Consider the following 13,111-nt stretch of genomic DNA (forward strand, 5'->3'; position numbering starts at 1 on the left):
GGCCGAGGAAATGTAGCTTGATAACCCGGCAGAGATTAGAGCTTATGAAATAAAGTGAAACCAGTCAGCTTGGCTGAGTGGTTTTCTCCAACCACATTAAACTACACAGGCAAAAACTGGAATAGTACAGAATTGGGTGTAACCAGGTTTTCCACACAAGTCCTACAAAATGAAACAGATAAGGAAGTTAAGAGTACACCTAAGAAACTGATTACATGTGAAGGGATTTAAGCTGAAAAGAAGGGAAATGAGGACATGAGAGGGGTGTGGCATACTATTAGCGGGTAGAGTCAATGGATTGCCGGTCCTAGTGGGATTGGAATGTTATTGGAGTCAGGATAATGTTAGAGATGTAGTGTTAATTTTGAGAAGATGCCTCAGATGCCATAAAGGAGGGCTGCAGTCACGGGTAATGAGAAGTTTTGGGCAGCAGTTCTCAGATGTGTTGGTCTCAGGATGGCTTCCGCATCTGTTCTACTTGCTGTCGCTGTGTAACAAACTACTCCAAAACTTAGCTGCCTTTTAAGAACAATTTAATTATGCTCATAGATTCTGTGGGTTGGGAATTCAGACAGGACCCAGAGAATGGCTTGTATCTATCTATTCCACGATGGTCTGGACCTCAGCTAGGAAGACTCAAAGGCCAGGGTACTCCACAATGAGGGCTGAAACCATCTACTCATTTACTCATGTGTCTGGTATCTGTGCTGCAAAGGCTGAAGACCAGGATTGCTAGCCAGAATACCTACACATGGCCTCTCCATGCAAACTGGCTTCCTCACAGCATGGCAGCCCAGGGCAAGCAGAAGCAGCAGAGCCACATGGCAGCAGGGGCCCAAACACAAGTGTTGCAGATAACCAGGTGGAAGCTACATTGTCTTTTACATTCCACCCTCAGAAATCACATCACTTTCAGCATACCCTCCTGGTTAAAGCAACCACAGCCTGTCCAGATGCAAACGGAGTAGATACGGAGACTCAATAGAAAAACTGTCAAAAATTTGGGGGGCTGAATTTTAAAACCAGTACATCATCTTCTATTCAGAAGGAGTCTGGAATCCAGACACTGAAAGACAAAATGTGTAGGAACATAATATGAACAACTGATTGATTTTTCTGTTCTTGCCTGTTAAGGTCTGAATGTTCGTGTCCCCCCAAAACTCACATGTTGGCTATATATACCCCCAATGCAGCTGTATTTGGAGATCGGAGCCTCCAAGGAAGTAATTAGGTTAAATGAAGTCATATGGGTGAGGCCCTGATCCTACAGGATCCTTGCCAGAAGAGACAGTACAGAGTTCTCTTGGTGCACTCCACCGCCTCATACACACTCCAAGGAAAGGCCACGTGAGCACACGCCATGAGGAGGCAGCCACTCCAAGCTCAGAGTTCTCACCAGGAACTGACCATGCTCACACCTTGATCAAGGACTTCCAGCCTCCACAACTGTGGGAAAATTAACTTTTGTTGTTTAAGCCACCCAGTCTGTGATATTTTGTTTTGGAAGCCCAAGCAAACTAACACACTGCCCTCCCTCCTTTCTCAGTATGAGTGGGAGAGGCTGAAAGGGTAGGATTTTTGAGTAAATGTAGTCACTGGACACAGAGCCCAAACCATAATTTTATATGCTATTGGTGAAAAAAACAAAACTCCCTTTCATGCGCTCTCATATATATATATATATATATATATATATATATATATATATATATATATATATGAATACACACACACACATATATGTCAACACTCATTCACTGACAAAGCCAAATAAGGTGCTTTCTCAGCAAATGCAGCACTACAGGTGTCTGATGCAAGTCTGGAAAATTTTCATTCTTCTACTAAAATCACAGGGGGGAAAAAAGTAAAATAGTAACAAAGAAACTAAATTTATATTGCCTTGTTCAAGATTTTCATTTAATGAAAATGTGCTCTGGAAAAGTATACATTTAGGAAAAAACACTTGAATTCATATGAAAAATTGAATTTCAAATACCACTCTCTTTTAACCAGCAATCCTGACACTTCTGAGGAGGGCAGTGTAGAAATCTTCATGACTACCGAAGTTTGATTTTATGAGGATATTAGTCTTTTTCAATGGAATTTATGAGAATCAGTAATAGGAGAAATAAATAATTGATGTCAGAAAAATAGCAAGGAAAAAACTATTATATATCAGAATTAACACATAAATATCTACTGCATTATTATCTGAATGTTTACCTATGTTAGTTTCTACTGTTTTTGTTATTGTTTAATGTACAACAGATAAAAACTACATTCCTTAACTTTTTCTCAAATGATAAACCATACCTAAAAAGACAAACTCTAGGAATTTATGCTGTCAAGCTCTGTATCAAGTTTTCATATTGCCTACTATATTTGACAACTGTAAAAATACATTAACACTTTGACAGTAAAAATATATATATATTAATTTTAATATCAATTTGTGTAAGAAGTCTTCAGTATATCTAGTGATCTCTTCTAAAAGCCTTAGTCAAAAATGCAACAAAACTTTCAAAATACAATACCTGTTAGACAATGCACATTGCAATTACACTACCAGTCATGGGAAGAAATATGTCAGTTCTCATGTTCACACATTTACTGATGAAATACAAGAAGTTCCTAACAAAATGATTAAGTGAGAAAGGTTTGTGTACAAGGTAGACCAGTAGAAGGTACTGGCCAAAATTGTTTCCCTGTTTCAAGTTACATCATCTCAGGGCTGTCTGAGGGTTCTTCTCAATTTTGTTCCTCCCTGACATTAAGATCTTGGGAAAGGTGTCCACCTCATGGTGAAAACAGGTCTCTTGCCCCATTATCATTCATTCACTCTTCTGACTCCTGTCCCTTCCATTTTTAAGTTTTCAAGTCACTCAAGCCACTCCAGATATCTTGTACCTCAGAGAAAGGAAAAAGAGGGTTTTGAGGGACAGAAGACTTAATGTAAGTGTCTGTACCATGAAAGGATGCAAAACTCCTCAGCAAGTGCAAAAGGAGAGGAAAACTGACACCTGTGCAGCTTGAGGACATTAGTGACCATTTCGACCAGTGGCCCTTACCACCTAACATGACGATCCCTTATTTGGCACATGCAGCATTCAGCAATACAGTGGCGATACTAAGACAGGTGGTGCTAAGGGCACCTCCCAAGATCCTACCTTGATTCAGGGAAAACAGCTCAATGTTCTCTGGCTCCCAGGAGGGATACTGAAATGCTGATATGACTGGTACCTAGAGAAGGCCCAGGTTTTGACAAGGTCACAAGCTACAAGGATCTCACAACCAGACACAATGGCAAGGTCTAGGAAGTCCAAATCAGCTGCGATGATGACATTCAAAGACCAAACAGGAACAGTCTCATTTCAGTAGGTACCGGGGCACAATGCCCAGTCACTAAGCATGCCAAGTCCAGAGCAGTAGACACAGTGAGGGTGACACAATGAATAAAATGCCCTTCACCCAAAGCCATAAGGATACTAAGCTTTCCCTTTCACCTAAAGTCTGTCCTGGGGATGAGGGAAAGGGGAGCCCCTTGAGAAATGAGAGAAACAACCAGTTTTTAAGCTGAAAATGAATGTGCTCTTAATTGGTTAAGATCAGATATTTCCATCTTGAGTGAGAATGGGATCTCGAAGGCAAGATGAAAGCAGCTATAGAAAAAATAAATCATATGTATATCTTAAAAGTAGTGTGTAATTTTTACACACACACACCCATCCTTCTGAACCCTTCTCCTCAAGCCCACCTATATAAACATATCCTAAACCAGTGCTATTCAAAGAGTGGTCTGTGGTCAGTCCAAGTCAGAAAATTGTTTATTACCTCTCCCGTGGTTAGTTAAGGGCTGAAAACAAGGATAGGTGTTTGGAAATTCCAAACACTGCCCCAACATCCAAGTTTGGGATTAATGGGCTCATAATGGAACAGGGAACAGACAAGTACAGGTGTGGTCAGACTCAGGTGGGGAGGTGCACATGGTGTACTCACTGTGGGATACCACCACATACCCGACTGGGATAAATAGCCCTTTGCCAGGAGTAGTTTAAGAAGCACTCACGTAGATCGGCATGCAGCCTAATATTGCCACCAGCTGCAGTGCCAATATTGGGTTTTGTGGTGAGGATCACCACGGCCTAAGAGACTTACGAGAGAGAGGGCTTCATTTGCACACGATGTGTTTGTGCCCAGGAAAGACCATGTGACAACAGATTGTTAGAACCAAAGTTCCACAGGAAAACAGGTGATGATAGTACCTTCCAAGACAGCAAGACACAGCACTGACTTCCTTAGTACCAAGTGCCAAATTCACACTGCAAAAGGAAATTGAGTTTCAGGCAAACAAGATCAAATCACATGGAATAAATGTTGTTAATTTTAAAGTTATTGATTTTTTGGTAGTTTTGTGTGTATTTCATTTGTAAAAGTCAGTTTGGCTTTGCAGTTGTATGAGAACTATAAGCATCAATTTACACCTAGTTTTATGTTGGTACATATTTAAGAAGTATAATAAAAATAAATAAGATTAGCAGTGGAGATCTGCAAGAATTTTCTCTCCCTGAAAAAGATTACATACATGATTTCAATTTGAAAAGTATTGGTCTTTCGGATATTGGGTTGAGGTCAGAAGCCTGGACTGAGAAGTAGCAGAAACTGATCCACTTAGCATCTGAGCTGAGCTGGACTCTCCCAAGCCCAGATAGAAAAGGGGTTGCCCTGACTGTGGAGCAGCTCTATGTCTTGTAACTTCATTGCATCACTTGAGTTATTTTGTTATAAATAGGATCCTAAGGGGGAAACCTCATCACATATTTGAACTTCATTTTGGAAGACTAAAAATTAAGATGTTTTAAATGAAAATTTCCAGTTTATGAAACAGAAGTTATACAAATAATGCTTCCATCCAGAAATGGCCAGCTAATAGAAAAATGGACTTTAAGAATCTCAGTCGTTCAATAACTTCTCCCCTTTATAATGTAGCAATGTAACAATAATAGCTTTCACCCCATAACATAACCCCAGGGGGTCATTATGCAAAATCACACTTTACAGATGAGATAATGCAGGTTTAGGGGGGCAGGCCAAATAATCAGGATCATGGCCAAGAGAGGATTTTACTCCTGGTCTTCTAATGTTGAGTCCAGTATAAGAAGTGTTTTCAAACCTTATTTACAGAGCATTTAGTTGTTTTCAAACAATAATGATAAAAGCCTCACCTAATTGTATTACTAGGGAAGACATTTCCATAAAATAATAACTACCACTTTTATCTCTTTCAATTTAAAATAAAATTTATTTCTTTCACTTTAAAACTCCAAATTAGTTTTAGAAGATAAATGCACAGGATAATAATTATTTTTCCTTTAAGATTAGATGCTATATGAATTTTATATAATGAAAAGAAAAACTAGTTCGTATTAAGCTATCATCATGATCCAGCATGGTACACACTCACTTTGGTGGTCCTCTATTTTTACATTATTCTACCTGATCAGGTTTACACTTTTCTCCGACATAGACTTAGGGAAGAGGGGTAAAGAAAGGCAATATGTGGTGCAAAGCATGCCAGGCTGTGTCAAGGCACGGAGTCTCATGGCACAGCTCTGATTCTCATCACTACGCAATCCAGAGTCCTACACTCTTCATGTTTCCCACACTCACCAGGTCCTCCTCAGCATCTCTACAGGGCCTGGAACAGGATGGTAGCTGCCTACCTGACCCCACTCCTCCAGTACCTTCTTTTCTCCAAGCAGCCAATTGACCTTTGTAAGATGAAAATCTGATTTCTTAGCTTCTATGCTGGAAGTCCTTCAATTAATTCATTGCCTGATGGATACAATCTGAGCTCTCCAATCTAATGCACAAAGGCCCTCCAAATCTGACCCTCTCTAGTCTCATCTTCCCCCACCCAGTTTCCCAACCTTATGGGGAAATGCATATTCATATTCTATATTCCACATGCATGATCATATTCTACTCTTCAACCCCTTAAGAAACCAAAAGTGGTTCCTGGAATACTCTGTTCTACAGTGCTTTAGAACACACCATGCCTCTTGCCTTAAATATCTATCTTCAATGGCCTCCCAACCTTCTAAGCTCCTCCCCTTCCTTCTAAGCTCCTCTTCTTCCTTTTTCATTCCTGTCTTTCAAGTCCTTTAACATTTCCTTTGTGCCACCTCCTCTCAGAACTGTCCTCAGAAGCTCCCTTCTTCCCACCCACCCTCAGCACACTCAACCCCTCTTCTCTGCTTCCTCAGCACTAATCTATACAGGCAAAGAGAGGCTGTATTGAGTTATCTGTCACATTCATTATCCATAACTATACATAATAATCTTGAAAATGAGAACCAGGATTTTCTCATCCCCAGCACCCACCATGGCATTTAGCACTCAGTGTTTACTAAACAAGTAAACTGTGGACTTGGGAGTTTCTGTATCTCCACGAGAAAGTCAGGCTAGAATATATCGATGACTTTGGCCTCATAAAGTCCTGTATTTCAGTATAGCTTTTCACAAAACACTAGCTTATTTTTTACCAGTTAATGAAGTTCTTAAAGAATAAAAACTTACCATTTCATCATCAGGATACCTTGAGGTGTTAAGTTTACAGATCTCTACCAAGATATCATAAAAATAATGACAGTTGCCATTGCTGATCCCTAAACTATATGCAAAGTACTGTCATAAATTCACCCACAATGGTTAATTTCATTTACTCCTCCCATGAGGTAGATGTTACTTGTTCTCCTCTTAAAGAAGAGAATACATGGGTTTTGAGAACTTAAAAGACCACAGAGCTAGGAAGTGCTGAAGTATATTTAAACTCACTGTTGTCTGACTTCAAATATCTTCTTCCACCACTGTGCGGGGTTGGGGCTAAGGAATCTATCTAGGATACTAGCCATGTGTGCACACTCTATACAGCACCTGATTTGCTGCTTAAAGTTTAATCACTGGTGAAATGAAAGGCAGTAAGCAGTGCATTTTAATTGGCAGACAGATTTAAAGAATGTTAACTTTCCCATAAAACTGACAGCACCTTTTGGCCACTGACATGCCTAAACAAGCAGGCTTCTTGAATAAGGAAATTTGTATCAAAAGATATCTATATTTATATTTTGGAAACCTTTGAGTTTAAGAAGAAATATATTAATAAAAGATAAAACCAGCCCAGGTTTTTCATTTGCATTTGAACACCATTCCATTACATGTTACTTTGTATTACAATTACCTTTGTATTTTGTATTACTAAACTACTCCTATAATTTAACTGAAAACTGATCAAACCCTAAATGCCTCAAACCATCAGCCATCATACAACACTTAATATAACAGTTTTTAAACCTGTGATATTCAATTCTCAATATCCTTTATCAATTTAAGTTGATACTGTTCTTCATGAAAGAAACCAATCAGGTTGCTACAGAAGAAAGCAGTATCTGACATCCATTTGGCCACTGAGCCTTCTGATAGCCGGCTTGAGAGTTCAGATGGATGCCTATAATCAAATAAAATGTTGGCAAAAGAGCAAATGCACACTGGCTCTACCAGTACAGTAGTTTACCAGTTCATCACAGCCAGGAAGAAATACAGCAAATACTCTTTGAAAAGAAGTTAAAACTATGTAATTGTGTCAATTCTTTGGAGAAAAAGCCATTCACTTAAACAAGTTAAAGTCTAGTTAAATAATTCTACCTAAAAATATGTTGACATTTCAATACTTGTTGTTAGAGTTAATAAACCTATCTAACAAAATCAGTTTGTCAAAAGCCCAAAATATACTTTGGAGGCTCTCTCCAGTATATTTAACTAAAGAAACTCTTCTGATGAATTCTTAATGAAAGACTTGATGGCAGTTTATTAAATTCTGTTAAAAAAAAAACCCATAAGATGTTATAATGTTCATATAACACTAAAAACCTCATCTCAGGCAATGTCCCAACTTCTTTTTTGAATTACCTCTCTAGAAACTGATGCCCTAAATCTTGACTTTTTAACTTTAGGCATTTTTTTTTCATTCTCTGAGCATCAGTTTCTTCATCTGTCAGAGGTACAGGCATGTGGTGAGGACTGTACCAAATAATGCATATGAGATGTCAAACACTGTGACCAGCACACAGCAGACTCTCCATGCATTTTTATTTCTTCTCTTTTCCTCACAGTACTCCCTGGTCAAAATTCAAATTTCAAATTGGACTTTATGTCAAGCAGGTTGTGTAAGGTAGGGTCCCCATAACTTCTTGAAGTATGGAAAATGAAACGGACCAAAGATGCAATAAAGGCCCACTATTTAAGCTCCCCATGCTTTCTCAGAGATACTTTATAAAAGTTCATTCTTTAGAGAGATCCAAATATTCTCATTCTACAAAACAGAAGCAAAACCCCAGATGGCACAGTTTCTACAGAAGTCCAAAGGGAAGTTCTCAAGTTCATGTATAGACCTCCAAAATGTATAAGAAGACTAAAAAGGCAAGGGGGAGGGAAATATACAAAATACATACATTTTCCCTTGGTGAATACATATATTTATACACACACACATACACACACACACACACACACACACACACACACACACACACACATATGGACATTTACTAACCAATACCACAGTAATCAGAAGGAACGCTACAAGGCAAAATAAATTCATCATTAATTACTGAAGCATCTATCTCTTTAATCCTGAGATTTTCCTTAACAACTATATTCCTATTACACATGATCAGCAGATTAAAACAACTAATAAATCACTTAATTTAATTTCAATGGAAGGGATATTAAATAGAAGAACTTTCAGAATCATTTCTCTTCTCTAACATTTACCCAAAAGTGTATTAGATGGCTTCTAAATGGACTGAGTTTATCAGCTCAGGCAGAAAATCAGGGGGAGGACAGAGAAATATGTCCTGAATTTTAATAGTATGTCACCACACACGGCTGAATCTTAGCATGTCACTTTGGAAATGACTGCATTTACTCCAACACCCCGTATGTTACAGTTTCTCTGCTCCACATGGCATGCAGCAGCAATAGTTCACTCAGTATCATCTCAACTGTGACCTTCAAGATGAACCCAAGGTATGAATGGTGGGTAAGTATGGCATGAAATTATATAGACTGGCCAAAGCTCTCTTTGTATGTGACAATACCAAGAAGGCAGGTTCTCTAAATCTTTGAGTTGGGATTAGCATTTTTTAAAAAGAATAATGTTAAGAAATTTAAGAAATACTTGTTCAAATATGTGGCCGTTAAAGAAACTAGCAACCTGTCTTAATTTGCACTGTTTCAGAAAGAGATTTCACTAAACAAAATCTCCATGTAAAAATGTTATGCTAGGGTAGTCTCCCTAATGGGTTTTAGAAATGTTTAAATGTAAATTGAAGTTGTGGGGAGAGGTGGAAAGAGTAATTATTATAGCAGCACACCCAACCTTAGCATTTAATGGAAATAAATTAGGAATTCACATTTTGGTCAGTGTTATCCCCAGACAAAATTTAAAATGTATTTGTTCCCTCCATGTTCCATGTTTCCCAGACCAACCTGACAGTTCAATATTTGTCTATTTTGAACAGGAACCTAACACTATTTGAGTCATAAAAACTCTAAATTCCAAGGGAAAAAGAAAATTAAATACAATCTGATTTCAAATACAAATAGAAAACATTGCTTAGAACTTCATAATAAAATTCTTCCAACCTCTTCCACTGCTTCCAACCTCAAGCAGTGTGTTGACATATGCATTAAAAGTCATGTGGGTAGCTGTTAATTTACATATATGTACGCACACACAAATTGAAACACAAATTCTGGGTAGATTTTAAAAGAAACAAAATGCACATAACAGTGCATTCCTAATGAAGCAGGACCTCAAAAAGAAATGCCACAACCAAACAGAAACAATACTAATTAGAAAGCATTGCAGAATATAAGTAAGAAGACTTTATAGTGAGCACAGACACCAAGGCACATTCCCTGTTTTTCCTGCTGGAGAAGATAAGGCACAAAGCCCAACTTCTGATTCAGATTTTCATGTTCTAGAGGAAATTCAGTCTTATCTCCACCAAGCAGATTAGGAGATCATCTCTGAGAGTTACCATACAATTTCTAAGAGCCATACCAGTACATCTTGTCACAATCCAAAAATCTACCCATTTTAGCATTGATAAAACTCGCTGCAGCACTGCAATGCTTTTTTATTAGCAAATGGATATATTTAACATCAAGTACCTTGTGACTTTCAGTTGACAGACACTCCCTACTTGACAGAATGCTTTCATTTGGTGCTTTTACCTGGTTATAAATTATTGATACCACTATTTGCAACTTTTAAGATATTATTTACTAAAGGCAAAAGCAGAAGCATGTTTAAGGCAAGGATGCCTTTTGAGTGGGTAAACGTCAGGTCATCGGCCATAAAAAGGGCTGGAAAATGAATACACATATCTAATAAGGAGGTGGTTAAAAAGGGGTGAATTCCCTGAGTCATTAAGCAGGATATAAACCAAAGACAGGTTGTGCCACCTAGAGAAAAACTGGAAATCGCACATTGACTCTTCAGTACTAAAGCATTATTTCAACAGCCTGAAACTTTGGGCTTGCCCAATAACCAAGCCACCCTCCAGTTACCAACTCTTCAAGCTAATGGATTAAGTTCCCCTGACAACTCTGCTTTCTCTACGCACCAGATTGGCCTCCTCCTGCTTTCCTCACCCACCCACTTACGCAGTAGCATTTAACCTCGGCAAAGACTGTTGCCACAGCCCTCGCGGACCCAGCCTCCTGAAACCCATCCAATTCTAAAGCATTTTCCTAGAAGCCAGGGCAGCCTACGATGGGAGGGGCAGGGGGATAAACCCCGGTGCACCTTGTCAGCCAGAGTCCCTCTGGATGCTAGCAGAGCCACAGCGCACACCCCTCTAACCCCGTGGGGCCTGTATAGGAAATTCTGGTGCACTCAGTACATCATATCCAGGTTACCGAGCTGAACTCCTTGGCCAGACTCTGCACAATCCAAACAGTAGGAAATGACCTCAACACAATCGTGCCTTTAAGGTGCAAAGGGCCTTCAACTTTCCTCTCTGCAAGTCACTTGAAAACAGCGTGCCCAACGCACTGGTCAAGCTGAAGCCCAAGAGGTCTGCAAGCAACCTGGCATGGAGAGCCTCCTTTTACAAAGAAAACAGACAGTAATCATGAAAAGTCCGCAGTCCTGCGGTATGAACTTGACAGCGGGAACTGCGCTAAGGGCATAACTCACCCCCGAGGCATCACTCCCAGCCCCAGACCCTCAGCCTAAGGACAGCCTTTCTCCCTCCTCCCCTCCCCCTCTGAAAACCTGCAGCGGCTCCCGCTTCCCACCCCTACGCTCTAGCTCCTCCGCCGTCTCACTCAATCTCCAGCAACTTTGGGCTTGGCAGGACCGTCGAAGCCCAGCCAGAGGCAGGGACACCGCGAAGGCGGCCGCGGGAGGACGAAAGTTTGAAAAGTCACTTAAAGCACTGCAGGACACCCCCACACCGTTCCCCCAGCATCCACCACACAGCCGCTCTGGGCTCCACGTGCACAGGGGGCCGCGAGCAGCTCGAGTTCCCCTGCGTCCTCTCCAGAAAAATCTTTCCCCAAGCGAAAAGTTCCCTGCTGCAGCACCCTCCCTCTAGCCCCTGCTGCCCCAACCTTCCCCACCGAAGGAAACTGGAGTTCACAGACGCCGCCGGGATTCGCCCGCGGCCCGGGAGGGCGCGGCGCCCCTCCCCCGTCGGCCCGTGCCCGGCAGGGGGAGCAGCGGGGGGGGAGGGGGAGGCACCGGGGGTGGCCCGGGGGTGGCCCCGCGCCCGGACCCCGGCTCCCTGCCTCCCCCGCCCGGTCGCCTCGCTCACCTCTCTCCTGCTCCTCCGCCTGCAAGCAGATGGGGATATTCTTCTTCCAGCCTGGCATGGTGCTGCTCCCCGCGCCGGCTCGCTCCTCGCTGCTCGCTCTGGCTCGCTCGCTCCCTCTCCGGGACTCGCCCTCCCCCGGGCCGCCGCGCGCTCGGGGCTGCTCAGCGGGGCCGGGGCGCCGAGGCGGCTCCCCGGCACATCGAGGCGGCGCCGGCGGCCCGCGCTCGTCTCAAACTCGCCGGCGGCTCCGGGTGGCGGCGACCGGGCCGGGCTGGAGGGGCTGCAGCAGCCGGCGCCGCGGTCTGGACCGGAGGCCGGGCCGGGCCGGGGGCGGGGGGCGCGCGCAGGCCGAGAGCCGCAGACTGCGGAGCCCCGGGAGGTGGGCGCGGCGGGGGAGTGCCCTCGCGCCGCCGGCTCTCTCCCCCTCCTGCTCCTTCCCCTTCCTTGTCTCTCCGCCGCCAGCAGGTGGGACTCGGAGCCGCCGCCGCCGCCGCACAAAGCTCCGCCGGCGGCAGGACTGAGGCTGCGGGATCCTTGGGCGCCTCTCGGCGGAGCCTCTCGAGACGCGCGCGAGGCTGGGCGGGCACGGAGGGGGCGCGCGCTCACACCCTCCCGCCCCGGTGGCCGGCCTGCGAGGCGCGCGGCCCGCCAGGTACCGAGCCTGACGCCGAGCCGGGTGCGGAGCCCGCGCCGCTCCCACAGCCGCCACTCCTCCTCCCCAAACCCCGGCCGGCGGCTCCGGCGGCGACCTCCTGAAGTAGGGGGCAGTGTCCTTCCCTCTAGTCCCTCCTCCTCGCCGCTCTCCCCCCGCCCCGGCTGTCGCCCCCTCCCCTGAGTGGACACTTCGCAGCCACGGATTCGCTAACTTCGCCCTGAACTAGGGAAATAGCAACTTTCGGGATGGCCAGCGCGGGTTCCAGGAATAGGTCTTCTGGTGGCGTGAGAAGGGCGTGAGCCGAGAACCTCTTTTGTTTTAAATGAAGCAAGGAGACCTTGGCTGAGTGAATATTTAATCGCTGTCTTCAAGTGTAAGAAGGGTTTTATGGTCAGGTTTTATGATTAGTTTCTTCCCCTTGTCAGGGGCTTGCAGAACATAGGGAGAAGAATGACACGGGAGGGGGTCGGGGGCAGCATTACTGGAGAGCCTGGAAGATTCTGCCCCGACACTGGGCTGGGGTGGGAGGCGCTTGCTTGTGATTTTAAAAGGGTAATGCGAGGAAGGGCACCCC

General features: G+C 43.4%; 1 protein-coding gene across 2 annotated transcripts in view; it reads right to left on the reverse strand.

Annotated features, from left to right (window-relative positions):
• GRIP1 (glutamate receptor interacting protein 1) overlaps window positions 1-12,473 on the reverse strand; it is a 643,653-nt gene extending 631,180 nt beyond the window's left edge. The window contains exon 1 of one of the 2 annotated variants that reach the window (XM_037007170.2): window positions 11,883-12,473. In XM_037007170.2, the coding sequence (XP_036863065.2) occupies window positions 11,883-11,940 (58 nt within the window). In that variant the 5' untranslated portion in view covers window positions 11,941-12,473. The remainder of the gene's footprint in view (window positions 1-11,882) is intronic. The other variant, XM_037007167.2, reaches the window with a different exon arrangement.
• Between the last annotated feature and the right edge of the window lie 638 nt (window positions 12,474-13,111).

This window comes from Manis javanica, chromosome 10 (genome assembly GCF_040802235.1).
Source record: "Manis javanica isolate MJ-LG chromosome 10, MJ_LKY, whole genome shotgun sequence".
Lineage (NCBI taxonomy): Eukaryota > Metazoa > Chordata > Mammalia > Pholidota > Manidae > Manis > Manis javanica.